General features: G+C 37.2%; 3 protein-coding genes across 4 annotated transcripts in view; 1 reads left to right on the forward strand and 2 right to left on the reverse strand.

The window, feature by feature from the left end:
• ptgir (prostaglandin I2 receptor) overlaps positions 1-16,347 on the forward strand; it is a 143,288-nt gene that overhangs the window by 96,872 nt on the left and 30,069 nt on the right. The gene's annotated exons all lie outside the window — the stretch shown is intronic.
• Positions 506-4,682, reverse strand: LOC127430035 (serine/threonine-protein kinase pim-3-like). The gene is made up of 6 exons (XM_051679459.1): positions 4,434-4,682; positions 2,475-2,569; positions 1,751-2,315; positions 1,492-1,671; positions 1,034-1,177; positions 506-749 (listed from the first exon to the last, which is right to left on the reverse strand). Exons 3-5 carry the CDS (start codon positions 2,091-2,093, stop codon positions 1,074-1,076), a joined length of 627 nt encoding a protein of 208 aa, XP_051535419.1. The 5' UTR covers positions 2,094-2,315; positions 2,475-2,569; positions 4,434-4,682; the 3' UTR covers positions 506-749; positions 1,034-1,073.
• Positions 8,657-15,782, reverse strand: si:ch211-261a10.5 (potassium channel subfamily K member 13). The gene is made up of 2 exons (XM_051679695.1): positions 15,425-15,782; positions 8,657-11,029 (listed from the first exon to the last, which is right to left on the reverse strand). The coding sequence occupies exons 1-2, from the start codon at positions 15,780-15,782 to the stop codon at positions 10,179-10,181; spliced, it is 1,209 nt and encodes a 402-aa protein (XP_051535655.1). The 3' UTR covers positions 8,657-10,178.

Here is a 16,347-nt window from a genome sequence, read left to right on the forward strand (position 1 = left end):
ATCAGGAACACATTGAACACTTTGTATAATTCTACCTATGGGGGGGGGAGTGTATGTAAAATATACTTTCATACCTGCTGCACCAGTAATGGTAATACAAATGTATATACAATAAAATAAACATCAAACAACACAATAATAAACATACAGAATATCTGTTACAGATGTACATACTGTAGATAACAATGTATTATGATGATCAAAGCAGAAGTTGGTTTCTTGGGGTGTGCAACTCCAAAATGAATTTTGTTGCAGCTGATTCATAACTGTCTTCTGAACTAGCAAAATGTGGCATGAGGTTTGAGTGTTTTTTAAAGTATTTCTCTCTTACATCTCTAATGAAATTAAGAATTAAAATTGAGACTTTTGGCAGATTTATAGAAGGGACTCTGCGGGCAATTCACAGAATCCACGTGGACACCGTTGTTTTAGCATGTCCCCTATAGGAAAACAATGTGCCATAGAAATACGGCTTCACATAATACTTTATGTGCCCCAGTTACTCAATTAAAGGCAAGTACACAGGTACTAGGCCAGGTACACAGGCCTAGACAATACAAAAGTCTGAATTCTGATGCACCATTTTTATTTATAATATGTGACATCCACTCAATGTTCTTTTTTATGCACTTCAAAAATTGCACTGCACCAAAGGTGCTTTTTTCTCTCTCTCTTTTGCACTTTTTTGTGCACTGCATCCATCCATGACAATCCCATGAGTCTGGTGGTCTTCAGACTGGATGGTGTTTCTTCAACATTTGGAAAGAGAAAGCAAGAGAATTCAGGTCTTCATTCGTTTTTCATCATATTTACAGTCAGTCAGTCAGTACTTCATGTAGGGTTTCAGGCAAAAACACTGACTTTCAGTTAAACATTAAAATTACCTCCTTTCAGTTCAATACTTGTTACATTTCTGTGCATACTTGTAAAATCTTACTAGACATAATAATAATTTAGAGGTGAAGAATTGCTTGGATTCTAACAAGAATGATTGCAAATGTACTGTAGCTTCCTACTCTGTCTGTTACACTACCTCAAACTAACACCAATGATGGACGGAATCCCCTGCTTTCCTACATCTGAGGATTTCTGAACCATTCATGCTGTAAGAGCTGCTCTAGCGTTGGCCGTTTGGTGGGATCACGGGTAAAGCACCAGCCAATCAGATCATGGCAAGCTGTAGAAGTTTTCAGGATAGAGCTGGTTAGTTTTGACCTTGTGGCATGCAGTACAAATGCTGTGATACTGTAATAGTAAATATTCTTTAGTGAAATGCATTGCATTTGCCATAAAAATAGCATGTTGAGACATAATCATTACATAAACTTTCTTTATGAGTGTCATTGGCAAACATCAGCTTCAGTCTTCCGTGTTGGACTTGCTAGATTTGACACATCCTCTAATATTGTTGAGTTGTCACTGTGTTTGTGCAGAGGTTTATGTGAGTGTTTAACAATGTTGCTGTTGTTGTTTTGTTACTGCTATCCTCACCTCTGGATAAGTAGGGGTTCTGAAACTTAATTTTGCCATGCAGTATTTCCTCTGGTTGGTCGAACGGCAAACATCTGTTCAGCATTTCATAAAGCACAACACCGAAAGACCAGACGTTGGTCAGGACGGCATGGAAATTGGGCTCCGTCATAACTTCAGGTGGGCAGAAATCTGGTGCTCCTGTAAGCAAAATATTGTACAAGGGTCAATACATGCAGGTTTCCACATTCTGTTATGGTTTCACAAATGACCAGCTCACCTCTGTATTGGCTGCTTCTGTAGCCATCGCTGTTAAATATCTGGCCACACCCAAAGTCTATTAACTTGAGCTCCAAGCTGTAATCGTTCACCAGAAAGTTATACGAATGGATGTCATTATGAAACACGCCGCTGTCGATGCGGTGTTGCGCTGCTAATATTGCCTGCCGCATTAACCCACATGCTGTCATTTCACTCAGTCGAACTCGATATCCAATGTAGCCGATCAAACACTGGCATGGATGACAGTAGTCCAATATCAGTACGAATCTCTGGGGCTCGTCAAACCACTCCAACAGTTGAATGATGTTACGACTTCTGGGACAATGTCTCAACATAAGCATCAACGCCACTTCTGTAACGAGAGGTTTGGAATACGCAGGCTAGAAAACAAACAAAAAGTTAGTTTAGACATGAAGAACACATCTCACTGTATTTTGATGTACAGCACTTAACATTGCTTTATTCTTTGTAAATACAATCAACAGAGCTATTCCAGGTTTTTGCCAACTTACGATAAATAGATAACGGTCGTCCCTCACTTTCTGCACACTTTTAATGGCGACCTGCAAATGGTTAAAACATAGAGTTCATACTGTGGGACGTGACCCAGCACATAACCTAAGGTTTGAGTATGCAATACAATCTGCAAATTGGTTTAAACAAGCAAGTTTTGAACAAGACAGTAGACACAATGTTTGTTGAATTCAGTGAGAACGCGCTACCTTTTTGCCATCAGATTTTCGGGTTCCCTCAAAGACCCGGCGAAATGCTCCTGCTCCCAGTAAATGTCCCACTTTATAGCGAGAGCCAACAGTTCCTGAAAAATACATACAAAAACACATGATAATACATGAGATTGCTAGTTCCATTGATTGACTTACATTCACTAAAACAGCGAAGCAGACAGAATAAAATCCATTTAAAGAATGTGGATCTTGAAAGGCAGTTGTTCTATATATTCAGATTTAATGTAAATCATTTGCTAACATGAACCAGAGTAAAAATAACAGCAGACCAGGGTCAGAAATTAATGAGAGCTCAGGACAAAAATGCCACTGAAAGTGACAAAAATGCCACCCAAATTCAAAATAAGGGGTCAAAAATAAAAAAAAAAAAAAAATTTAAAAAAATAGCCCTGTAATGAAATTCCTTTATTTTATTGAGTAACATCTGATATATATATCCTAATATTTTATTCTAGGCCTAGTTAAATATTATCTATTATATACATATTATTTCATAAAAGATGATACTGATTTACTGAACATCTGAATTACTCAGAATGAGACTCTATTTTAATTAATGAATTGGATAGGATGACACACTGTCTTCTCATCATTTTCTTATTAAAATAATTTTCTGAAATGTGACAGATAGTAATAGACTGATATATATTTTAAATGTATAATATACAATTTAGCTAACAAATATCTATTATGTACATATTATTACATGATTACTGATTTCATGGTTGCACTTTATTTTACAGTATATGTACTTTCTGTATATTTACAGTGTACTTCCCAAGAAAGTACTGAGTAATATTAGGTAACTACATGTACTTAATATGGGTTAGAGGAAGAGTTCACACAAAAATGAAAATGTTCTCTTTATTTACTCACCCTCATGATATCCTAGGTCTGTGTGATTTTCTTTCTTCACCGGAACACATCTGAAGAAAAATAAAAAAATAAAAAATATCTTAGCTCTGTAGGTCCTTCAAATGCAAGTGGATGGCGATTTCTCTTTTGAAGCTCCAAAAATCACGGACAGTCAGCATAACGTCATCGATATGACTCCAGCGGATAAATTAATGTCTTAATGTGCAAAAAAGATAAATATTTAACTACTTTTTTTAAAAACTCTAAATCATGCTTCCTGTCTGCAGCGGTATGCGCATGTGATGTAATCGCATTTGCATTTGAAACATGCGAGAACTGAGGCACGTGCAACACAGCCAGAAGAGCAGCACTGTTTACAAGTGAGATGGAGGAACACTGTTCAGTAGCTTCGTTGGTTTATTTAATCACAATGGTGCATTTGTGTGCTTATCCTGGATGTTTCAACCGAGTGGAGAATGTGAGATTGCGTCAGTATCATGGCAACGCGAATACATCACACAAGAGACCACTTGAACTTCACCCCTCTCGTGAAGCTTACCGGAAACGTTTGATTATAGTTAAAAAGTACCTAAATATTGATCTTTTTTCGCACCAAAATTGATCGTGTCGCTTAGAAGACATAATTTAACCGCGTATGGATGACGTTTATGATGACTGTCTGTGATTTTTGGAGCTTCAAAAGAGAAATCTCCATCCACTTGCATTTTAAGGACCTATTGAGCTAAGAAATTTTTCTTCAAATGTGTTCTGGTAAAGAAAGAAAGTCATACACACCTGGGATATCATGAGGGTGAGTAAATATTGAGAGAATTTTCATTTTTGGGTGAACGGTCCCTTTAAGGTTAGGGTTGGGGTTAGGTTTAGGGTTGGTACCTAGTAATTACTATAGTTGTTGTAATTATATAATACGCAAATGTAGAACAGTACATTAAAATAAAGTATTACCCTATTTCATTTTATAGGTAACATCTGAATTACTCAGAATGAGATTTTATTTTAATTAATGAATTGGAAAGGATGACACACTGCACGTTTTTATATAATTAGAAAAAAATATACCCTCATAAAGGTAAAAAACACCTTCAGTCGGCAGGAAACAGGAGGGATCTGATCCAGATGATGACTCGGGTTTGGTTGAATCATCGCCATGTGTCTGCTCGAGTTCGAGTGCACGTGGAGCTGGTGTTAGCTCTGGATCAGATGGCTGTGGTGGAAGCACAAGGGGCTCCACTTCATACCCGCTGCAGATAAAGGGACGCTTTGCAGCCCTCCATGCTTTGCTGAGGAGATCGCAGACTGCCTTTCTCTTTGCCCCTTGTCTAGGTTTTTCTAAAATGAAGAAATACAAATGATAAACTAGAAACATCTCTGACCACAGATTAAATGTGACCGGTTATTAGGGTTAAAACAACTAGTCCATAAAATCCAGAATGAAATGTGTAAAGTGTTGCTGTATTTTGGTTTCTGTATTTCACAGGAACAATGTGTAGTTACAATAAGTTCAAATTCTTGATGCTTAATTTTCTTATCAAAATTATTTTCCGAAATGTGGACATATTGAGTCATAATTAGTAATAGACTGTTATACAGAATATTATAAATGTGTAATAAGAATTAAGGAAAAGTAAGGAAGACGTTAAATCAGTGGAATGAAGAGAGAATGAAGGGTGCAATATAAGAATGAAATCTTTATCTTATATGTAATAAATCTAAACTTAAACAATCAAAACATTATATTGTAAACCTAATAGAAATCTAATCTAATTTATTATACTGACTATTAATTGGCATTGAGTAATTAACAATTAATTAATAAAGCAACCAAATTGGCCCGGTTGCTAGGGAGGGTAGAGTCACATGGGGTAACCTCCTTGTGGTCGCGATTAGTGGTTCTCGCTCTCAATGGGGCGCGTGGTAAGTTGTGTGTGGATCACGGAGAGTAGCATGAGCCTCCACATGCTGTGAGTCTCCGCGGTGTCATGCACAGCGATCCACGTGATAAGATACGCGGATTGACTGTCTTAGAAGCGGAGGCAACTGAGACTTGTCCTCCGCCACCGGAGGTGAGTAATCGCGCCGCCACGAAGACCTACTAAGTAGTGGGAATTGGGCATTCCAAATTGGGGTGAAAAAGGGGATAAAAAAAATTATAATTAATAATCAGATTAATGTATTAACTTACTCTATATTTTATTACGCATGTGGACCCACTTTATATTAGGTGGCCTTAACTACTATGTACTTAACCATTTGATACAATGTACTTATTATGTACATGTTGTTGTATTGTAAATACATTTAAAGTACCAGTTAACTTTACCCATAACCCAACCCTTACCCCAAAACCTAACTCTAACCCCTTATCCTAACCCTAACCCTACCCTTAATCCTAAACCAACACGTACCTCAACCTCAGTAGCAGCAAATGTGAATATTTTGCAGAACAACATGTAGTTACACAGTAAATACATAGTCTTGTATGTATTTAATGTTAGTACATAGTAGTTAAGGCCACCTGATATAAAGTGTGACCATGCATGTTATTACATTCTGAACTGTATTCTTGCATTATAAAGAACTAGATACAAGTGTTTGATGAAGAATTTCAAGTCTTTGTATTCAATATTTTTATTTTTATTGTATTTATTTTTTTACAGTGTATAGTGTAGATTGTTCGCTATTTAAAACGGTATTGTAAAACAATGCTAAAGACACATTACCTGAATGTTTTATTTTAAGTGTTCATTGCATTTCAGCAAATTTGTGTATCTTATTTGCTGTCATTAAGTTGTATTGTATGGAGGCCAGAAGACCAAATTAAAATAAAATATAACAAAAATGACAGCAAATGTCATTACTTAAACTTCTATCCCACCTCCTGCTGGGCTGTTGTTCTCAGCGGTGTCTGTAGGTAAAGGCGCCATCCTGCCGCTCTGATTATTCAGGCAAACGAACTCTGAGGAACCTGTTGAAGGACCTGATGCCACTTCATTCTAGTTATGCTGTTGTGAGAGTGAGAGTGCACATCGCTGCTGAGGCTCAACAGATCTCCTTTCTCATCATGGGATGAGGCCAAAGAAATGGACAAACACGTTGACATGATGTCCGACGTACAGTTGTCCAATGCGTTGAAGAACACTTCGCTTATGATTCAGAGAATCATACTACTTTATAAAGGCCCCTGCCGCGTGACGCCATAATAGCATTATTATCACGTCATAGTAGCAAGTTTACCTCATTTATTTCCTGCATTCGAAAATGGAACGCGGGCGACTCGAGACGCGTTTAAAAATAAATAAAAAGTTTAGGCTACCTGTTTTTTCCGTTTTTCTTTTTTCATAGGGAGAACGGGGAGTGTTGAAACACTTTTTTACGCAATGTGTTTTTACGCAGACACTTAGTTATAAAATTGCCAATATTTTTATTTTACAAATGAAAGTAGTTTTGGAATCTACAAATTATCCCGAACCTAAACAGTGTCAATTAATTTTTCAAGAGTGCTGTTACTCCTATGGAGGGCTCAATGTGCCATATTAATAAATACATATTTCATTAAAGCATCAATTTATATGTAAATAATATTCAATAAATACATAAATCATGAAATATGTCAATAAATAAAGACCTATTAATAAATAAATACATCATAAAATGTGTCAATAAATAAATAACGTATAACTATATATTTTACTTTGGACTTTAATGTATTTATTAACATATCAATTTATTTATTTAAACATTTCATGATTATTTATTGACAGATGTAATTATTTATTGACATTTCATGATTATGTATTACTGACAGATATAATTATTTCTTTATTGACACATTTCATGATTTATTTATTAAAGGTAAATTAGATTATTTTCAAGGAATGTAAAAAGACAAGGTGACAAACATTAGTTATATGAATTGAAGAGATAAAATACCCCTAATTTGATTCTATTCATTAGCTGCCTTTTTTTTTTTTTTTTACAAGTTATGAAAATGATGTACATTTAGCATTTGCTTTCTCCATACAAACAAAATGCACGCATCCTAAGTATTTATCCATCTACAGAACACAAATGAAACCAAAATAGATAAATGTAAAAAATATTTCCTATTACCTATATTAACGTTAATTCTTTTACATTGCTTTTATCAACTAATTTAAAAAAGACCATAACATTTTCATCAGGAAAGGGACAAAGGGTCGTTGCATACGGAGGGCAAATTTACTCAAAATTAAATATTAAAAGGTGCACTCAGTAATTTTTTATATGTGTTGTTTTGGACTTACACTGACACCTAGAGGCCTGGATGTTGCATCATTCAAAATAATTTGTTTTCAGCTTTTATAAGGTTACTGATGTGACTAGAGTCCTCATCTAATTTGAGTGGTCATGATTTTAAACATATGTTTCAAAATTACAATTTATTTCTTTAGGAGTAAATGTTTTTTAATGTATAAATAATTATGAGTGCACCTTTAAATAATTATTTACATTTTTGAATGACAAATTATGTTGACTTCATTTAAATTTTATAAAATGGGTTAAAATTAAGTCAACATAATTTGGTTGGCAACTACATCTGCAACAAGATTAACAACAGTTAACAAGAAATCTCTTATTGTACCAAGCTCAGCCATAGTTGGTGTGTGGAGAAGAAAAAAAAAAAACTATTTTGAAAGGTGAATCGCCCACTGTCGTTGATTGATGTGATGACAACACATCAGACGGACTGGTTTGAGTATTTCTGTAACTGCTGATCTCCTGGGATTTTAACACACAACAGTCTCTAGAATTTACTCCGAATGGTGCCAAAAACATCCAGTGAGCGGCAGTTCTGTGGATGGAAATGTCTTGCTGATGAGAGAGGTCAACAGAGAATGGCCAGACTGGTTCAAACTGACAAAGTCTCTGGTAACTCAGATAACCCCTCTGTACATTTGTGGTGAGAAGATCAGAATGCTATTCTGAGATGCGGGTTGGCGCTGTTTTCGCGGCACGAGGAGGACCTACGCAATATTAGGCAGGTGGTATTAATGTTGTGGCTGATCAGTTAAAAATATATATTCCGAACTGACACTCGTAAATTTTCAGGACTCACATCCGCATTTGTGTGAACGAAACCGCACAGAATTACATATAATGTAAGAGCCACTGCACTGTACAAGTATATGTCTTATGTTTTTCATGTGGGGTTCCTTTAACTCATGGAGATGGAGATATGAGATTCAGCCACTGCCTTCCACTAGAGCTGCTCGTATTAGTTTTATGGTCTGGGCACAAGCCGCTCAGCACAAACACTGCGCTCTCTGACAGACTCATAAGAGTTTCCCAATGGCCTCACCCCTAGCTATGTCACTGTTAATATGGTGCACCGAGTCCTCCATATTGCACCATCAGGGTGAGTTGTAACACCAGTAGAAAACATGCAAAATCGGATATTTTAAATTGTGCACATACATTTATGGTGGTCATCAGATTTACTTGTTGCCATCCCCCATCATTCAGAACCAAACCCTGATTACCCATGTGATCATGTTGAACACAACCCACACTCATTTCATTTTTTTAAATTTTATTTCAAAACGATAAACATATAATAAACATTTGATTTCAAAACAGCAAATAAAGTAGGAAACAAAAATAGAAATGCATAAGACATAGGCTAACATAGGTCCATTGTTGGAATGTAGTGTTACAACTTTCCTTGTCTAGTCAGCCATGATATTTCTATATTTTTAAATGAAAAGCTTGTGTGGATGTTATATTTCAAAATAATCAAGAAACAATTTCAGTCACTTTTCACAGTAATTATTAGATCTTAGCGCTATCATTGTAAGTAGCATGAACATCAATTAACATGAAAAATAAAACCAAACATACTGTGTTTATTTTGTTATGACGTCATACCGTTTGGGCACAAGACGCGCAAGAACCAATGAAGATTGATCAATGTAGTTCTGCAACAACTCATTTCTAAAATCGATACTAATCGATAATAAAAATAATCGACGAGGAATTTAATTATCGATTAGTTGGATATGTAACTCCATCAGTGATGCCCAGGGTTGGGAGGGTTACTTTTGAAATGTATTCCACTACAGATTACAGAATACATGCTGTAAAATGTAATTTGTAACGTATTCCCTTAGATTACTCAAGGTCAGTAACGTATTCTAAATACTTTGGATTACTTCTTCAGCACTGGTAGATTTTTTCACTTGTTTTGAATATAAAAACTGCCAGTACAGTAAGACAAAATACACATGTTATTTCTTCTGCTCCAAACTTACTTCAAACTTACTTCTCTGTCTGCTCGTATGAATGTAACGCATCATAAGAAAGTGTTTCACCGCTGTTCAAATACACTTTGGATCACATCATTTATATGTATAAATGTTTTCCATCTGAAAGGACTAAATATTAAAAGAAACAAATGACAATAAAATGCAAAGTAATCTCTTCAGTAATCAAAATACTTTTTGAATGTAACTGTATTCTAAATACCAATGATTTAATGATTTGTCTCTACTACAAGCAAGTCTCTACTAAACTTCATTAAGCAAGAGAGCGTGCATGCATCTGTGTCAATCAAAAAGATCGCAACAGAGAAAGGGAGCACACTAATTTTTATTAAACTGTGCCATTTGATAAACATTGGTTTTGGACATTAAATTTAGGTTTAAATGTAACTCAAAGTCATAATAGTAACCCTAGAAATAATGCAAGAAGAAATATTTTAGAAGAACAGTGACTGTACAGATTCCTTTTCATTTTTTTTAGAATAAAGATATTACAGCATTCTACCTCTTACCAGTTAACACTTAGATTGTGGTTTTGTTTTCCCTGATCCCTGATTTGAAGACTTGCTCCTGCTGAACATCCATATATTGGGTTGCTGTGAGCTGTGCACTGCATTCCGCTATGGCATATGACTTCAATTGCAGCACTGGCACACTTACACTTACTCATGGATGGCAGAGAGGCCTTGACTACATGGCTGTGATGTCTGGCTGTGTTCTGGATCTGCTGATTTACTGGTACTTTGACTTCCAGGCCTGTTTTGGTGCAGCAGCAGGGCTCGTCTTCTCCATCCTGATACGAACAGTGACACAGACTGCACAATTTGGCCAGAATCCAGTTCAACATCTGTTTGATGATGACGGAGGTGAGATTGAAGACGGAGTAAGTGCAACTCACACCCAGGAGGATCGTTAACGAGTTGGCTATCTGGTAAACCCAACGGTCTTCGTAATGGGCTTTCTGTCCACTCACCATGTCCCCAAATCCCATGGTGCTAAAAGCCACAAAGCAGAAGTACATGGACTCCAGGTAGCTCCATTCCTCCATAGCCGAGTACAGGCCTGATGCACCGCAGTTGATCAGAAATGCAAGTGCTGCCAGAATCAGGGTTACATAGTACACAGAGGGTTTCCAATCCCCATGCCCGTCTATATCTTCTGGTTCTGTGTTTAAATGGGAGACAATTTGTCTTTTTTTGTGTTTGTGCTTACAGCACATGCGTGTGAGAAATGTAATCAGTGTTATCATGCGTTCCAGAAAGAGGTTGAAGAAGAGAATGGTGGTTGCGCAGCCTATCAACCCATAGAAGATAAGGAAGATTTTTCCATTGAGAGTGGCGGGTGCTGCCATTCCAAAGCCTGTGATTTGGACACAGAAATTAGGTTTATGAAAGAGAATCACACAAATGGACTTAAAAAAAGTTTTAAAGCTTTAATTTGCAACATTCAAAAAGCTACTTTTTTTTTTATTATTATTTCTTCCCTTTTCTCCCGAATTTGGAATGCCCAATTCCCAATGCGCTCTAAATCCTCCTAGTGGCATAGTGACTTGCCTCAATCCGGATGGCGGAGGATGACTCTCAGTTGCCTCCGCATCTGAGACCGTCAATCCACGCATCTTATCATGTGGCTTGTTGAGTGCGTTACCGTGGAGACATAGCACGTGTGGAGGTTTCACGCTATTCTCCGTGGCATCCACCCACAACTCACCACACGCCCCACTGAGAGAGAGAACCACACATTATAGCGACCACGAGGAGGTTACCCCATGTGACTCTACCCTCCCTAGCAACCGGGCCAATTTAGTTGTTTAGGAGACCTAGCTGGAGTCACTCAGCACCCCTGGATTCGAACTTGTGACTCCAGGGGTGGTAGTCAGCATCTTTACTCGCTGAGCTACCCAGGCCCCCCAAAAAGCTACTTCTTATTTAATTGACTGATTGTCTCCTTTTTGCTTCTTAAAAGACAAGCTATTGTTAATGCTTTAGGGAATATTCTGGGTTCAACACAAATTAAGCTCGACAGTATTAGTGGCCTAATGTTGATTACCACAAAAAATAATTTCAACTCATCCCTCCTTTTCTTTAAAAAAACAAACATTGAGGTTACAGTGAGGCACTCACAGTGGAAGTGAATGGGGCCAATTTTTGGAGGGTTTAAAGGCAGAAATCTAGCTATGTACGAATCACCACCCACAAAGAGGTCACTGCCAAACCAAGCGACTTTCTATTGGGCAACACTTCAAAATTGCATGTTAAAGTTAGCCAAATTTGAACCCCACGCGAAACTAGCATAAGGAACTTTCTTCGCCATGAACCTGAAGTACGTCAGGCAAAATTCCTGATTGCGTGGATTTCCTTTGAGATAACTGTATTTTGCCATGTAACTTTAAATTTCACCACAAGCCCATACGGATGTGTTTGCCACATGTGCACTACGACTCTTTAGTACGGTCAAAGGCAGGCGCAAATGCTGACATCGCACACAGATGAGGACTTTCCTCATGTCTAGAAAAACTGTGCTGCATGCGGACAGTCTGCACGTACTGTGCAGATGATGATTCAGCATGCGTTAAACTGAAGTATACTTTGACTTTAACCTATCCTGCACTTCACACAAATAATACTTCAGATACCTAAGAGATCAGACTCTTCATCTGTCCTCTTCCACCATGCGAAAAACTGGTGAAAATCCGATCTCTTAGCAGAAACATACTTTATTCTAGTATGCATATGCTGATGCGAGTGCTTGGCCCACACAATGCAATTGCGTGATCTGGCTGAACATGCTTAACGTGCATTCTTGCGTTTCCGCGCTGGTCATGAACCTCAATACTCAACGAGGTGATAGAGTAACCTTCAAAAGTCTGTGTCATTAATCTGGATGTATTATTATTCAGGTAAATTGCTATAATATATTAACTTTAACTTACTTGCTCAGCAAAAGTCTCTTAAAACTGTTGCTCCACCATAACAGTAGTTGACTCGAAAAAGACAACTCACCACAGAAGTGGACAGTTCATGACACACTAATGTCCACTGTAGCGGCCCTTGCGGCAGCATTGAGAATGCAATGCATCCTTGTGTTGTGTTATGAATTGTGGTTTGACACATTTTGGAATGCAACAACGCACAAAATCTGCATCTGTGTTCACGTACTTGCATAGAGCATATTTCGGTCTTTAGGAATCTGCGCTATCATTCATGTTTATAGCACAAATGGTGCAAGATGTGTTAGGCCTATTTACAAATTTCGTCATCAGCAGAGTGCTTGAGCACTGAACGCGTGCGGCCCCATTTTTTTAACCGTGAGTACTCAGAACGCGCAGTAATTATTTGCACTAATTAATGGGTCCACAAGGTGGCAACACTCACAGTTGAGCCGTTGGTGTCACGAAAAAGTGCTAGAAGATGTAATCGTCACTAAACATCAGGAGACGAAGGTAAAACAACAGTCAGTAGTGGGTGTTGCTACTGATATTCTAACGTTATCCAAATTTTTCCTGAACGCGGAAATGTTCCACGATTCGACTGTTTTCAATTTCCGGTTCTAGTGTTTTCTCTCACAGCCGCATATATTCTTAGCGGGTAATGTAAAGTTTAAGCCAGGTATTACATTTTTTAAATTTGTCAAAAAACATGCAGATACTTCATAGAGTTGAGATGCCTCACCTGAGTGTGTAGATGATATGAAATGATGGTCAAAGGTTAGTTACGTTGATTTCATTAATTATTCTAAGTTGATATGACAGCCAACAACGGCACAAGTTGAGCCTGAAATTCATTTTTACACCAAGTGACACTTAAATGGTTGTTGTTCTCCTCTGGATCACTCGTTTTGGCAGTTTTTACTTGGCGTCTCGAGACCAGAAATACAAAACAGAATCATCATGACGCCACCCAGTAGTTGCTCAGGAAAACTGTGGATTGGTGGACTACACTTCTGGCCATAAGTTAGGAGATATCGGCATTAGTATAACTCGAGTCTGAAGGAATATAAAGACATCTTTATGGGTCTAAACTCCTGAAGAGAAGTCCCTTGTCTCATAGCAATCATAGTGCACATCCGCCAACCGCCTGTGTATGCGCGCACAGTCAAATGAAGTATACTTTGAAAGGTCAGTGTTCGTCTGTACACAGATGCTTAGCATTAGCGTCAAAATCTAAGTATACTTTGGCCTTTATACACCTAGGGTCAAAATCACACAGACTAACATTGAATGAGGAACTCAACCCATATGTATGGACCAGAATATCATTAAGACTTGGAGGTGGGCTATTTTGATTTTGGCCAGTAATGAACCACCTTGCAACCACCCAGAAAACCTTAGCAAACACATAGCAATGCCCTGACAACCACCCACAACAGCGTAACATTGTGGTGACAAGTTTTCAATGGGCAAGCATCAATAATTGCCTCATTCAAAAATATTGTAGTGGTTGAAGTACAGTAATTTAAACAAAGTGACAATTTACTCTAGTACAGTTATAACAGAACAAAACATATTCTTCAATATCTTCTTTAGCCTTTAGGTATCTTCAGTAGCCTTGAGGTAATGGTTGAGGTAATCCTTTGTTGTCTAATGCAACACTGAACAAGTAGGATGACATTTACAGATTCAATTTCGCATTTATTGACACACTACAGTTTACATTGAAGAGCTGCTTTTATGTTACCATGATTACAAAGCTATTATGATATGAACTCTGGATATTTGAATCAGGAAATTGATTTTCTTGACATTTCACCGCTGAAAGATAAGCTCATAAGTATATAAAACAAGGTTTTAAAAGATCACTATCACTGTTGTAAACAGCTATTCCATCCTGAATGTGTGGCCATGCTGTTTCTTCCAAAGCTAATGACTAAATGGAGTCTGTAGGTTGAAGAACTATTGGCAAGCTTCTTCAAATACAAGGACAGATGTGTAGATTAAAAACATTATGGAACGATAGTGCTGTAAATAGATTTTGTGTCAACATTCTCGAGTCAATTGTGGTTGTGGTTAATTACTGCATATACCCAGCTACACAGACATTTTAATGACACTTTGTAATCTTATATTAGTCAGACATGGAAAATGGTAAAATCTCGATATAGTGCCCCAAAAAATATTTGGACACTTAAAAATGTTTGAATGTAATTTTATCACATGCAAAATATCAAAGCAAGTGGCATTTGCACAAATATGATGCTAGACCTTCTCAGAACTAACTTTTCTGAGCCATTTTTGCAATGACTTTTAACCAACTGGTGCCTAATTATTTTTTAGTTGATGAATGTTCTAGAAACCAGACAGTGTCACAATGCTTTTGTCTTAATTATGAACAACATATCCTAGAGTATTTCTACAACTTTTCATGATTTTATGCACCAGGAGTTTATTTCTATTAAAACGAACAGATTTCAACTTTTTTTTTTTTTTTTTTTTTTGGTTATATGAAATTCACATTAAAACTTTCTACCATCATTTATTTTTGGTACTATTCAAATGCCTTTAATGCATAGACAGTGTTTATATTTAAAAAAAAAAGTTTTGCTTCAAGTCTGTTTGTGCTATCTTTCTTTGAAATAAAATAATCTTGGTTAATAGTTTGTAATACAATGCAAACTATATTTACATTTACGAAATGTTGAAAAAAAGTTTTTTTACATTTATACATTTTTAAGTGTCCAACCTTTTAAATGGCAGTAACAAATGTTACTAAAACAGTTTAAATGTATTTGAATAATACAAACCAACATCAGACTCACCAATAGTGCTGACCACAGTGGCCACAAAGTAAAAAGCTCCAGAGAAGTCCCACCGTGTTCTCCGCGGTTCCATACGAATCCCAGCGGCAATGGCCTCTTCATAGTGTCCCAGCAGCTCACACAGCTCCTCGGTGGGGATCTGGTGGTCCTGAACAAATTCAGCCAGCTGTCTGTTCCATTTGCGATGGGCCTCCATTTCTGAAGGTCTCTCAAGGGCTGAGAACACCGCAGCCCCAAATAAGGTGTAAAGAACTATCACTAACAATAACAGAAATATTCGGGCAACGTCAAAGTTGATATGAGACCGAAAGCCGCCACAGACATGTCTGGTCCTGCTGGAATGATCTGATTGTAGCATTAATATCAAGAAATAAATAATAAGAATTAAAGATTAAAAAAGCAACAGGTCTTGTGCGGTACTGCCTCCAGAAAAACACTTCAAAACTTACAAATGATTGCTATTGCATCTGTTTTATAATCATAATATTTAGTGCATCATCCTTAAAAGCTATATATTTATACATAAATGGCTCAGAAACACTAGTAAATGCCACTTCTAAGTGCTTACTGCAGGTTGCTGACAGTAAAACAACATTGCACATCAAAGGCAAACATGCCCATCCCTCTCCATGGCTAATGTACACTTCAGATAATTGTTCTTTTATTACCCTGCATTTCTTCATGTCATATATGGTTGCTAGGCATAGTGTAGCCTTGATTAGCCTGAATCTGGGCTGGTAACTGAAGGTTTTAGGTTCAAACCCTGCAAAGGGTGATGATACATGAAACATAAACCTTGAACAAGACACTTAACCTAGGTTACTTCAGGGGGATTGTGTCACTTGAATGACAAATGAATAAACTCGAAAAGTAAAGTTCAGCATAGCAAATAGTGAAAGTTGGCTTGGTTATTTAGACTATTT

The sequence above is a fragment of the Myxocyprinus asiaticus genome, chromosome 39 (assembly GCF_019703515.2).
Source record: "Myxocyprinus asiaticus isolate MX2 ecotype Aquarium Trade chromosome 39, UBuf_Myxa_2, whole genome shotgun sequence".
NCBI classification, from domain to species: Eukaryota; Metazoa; Chordata; class Actinopteri; order Cypriniformes; family Catostomidae; genus Myxocyprinus; species Myxocyprinus asiaticus.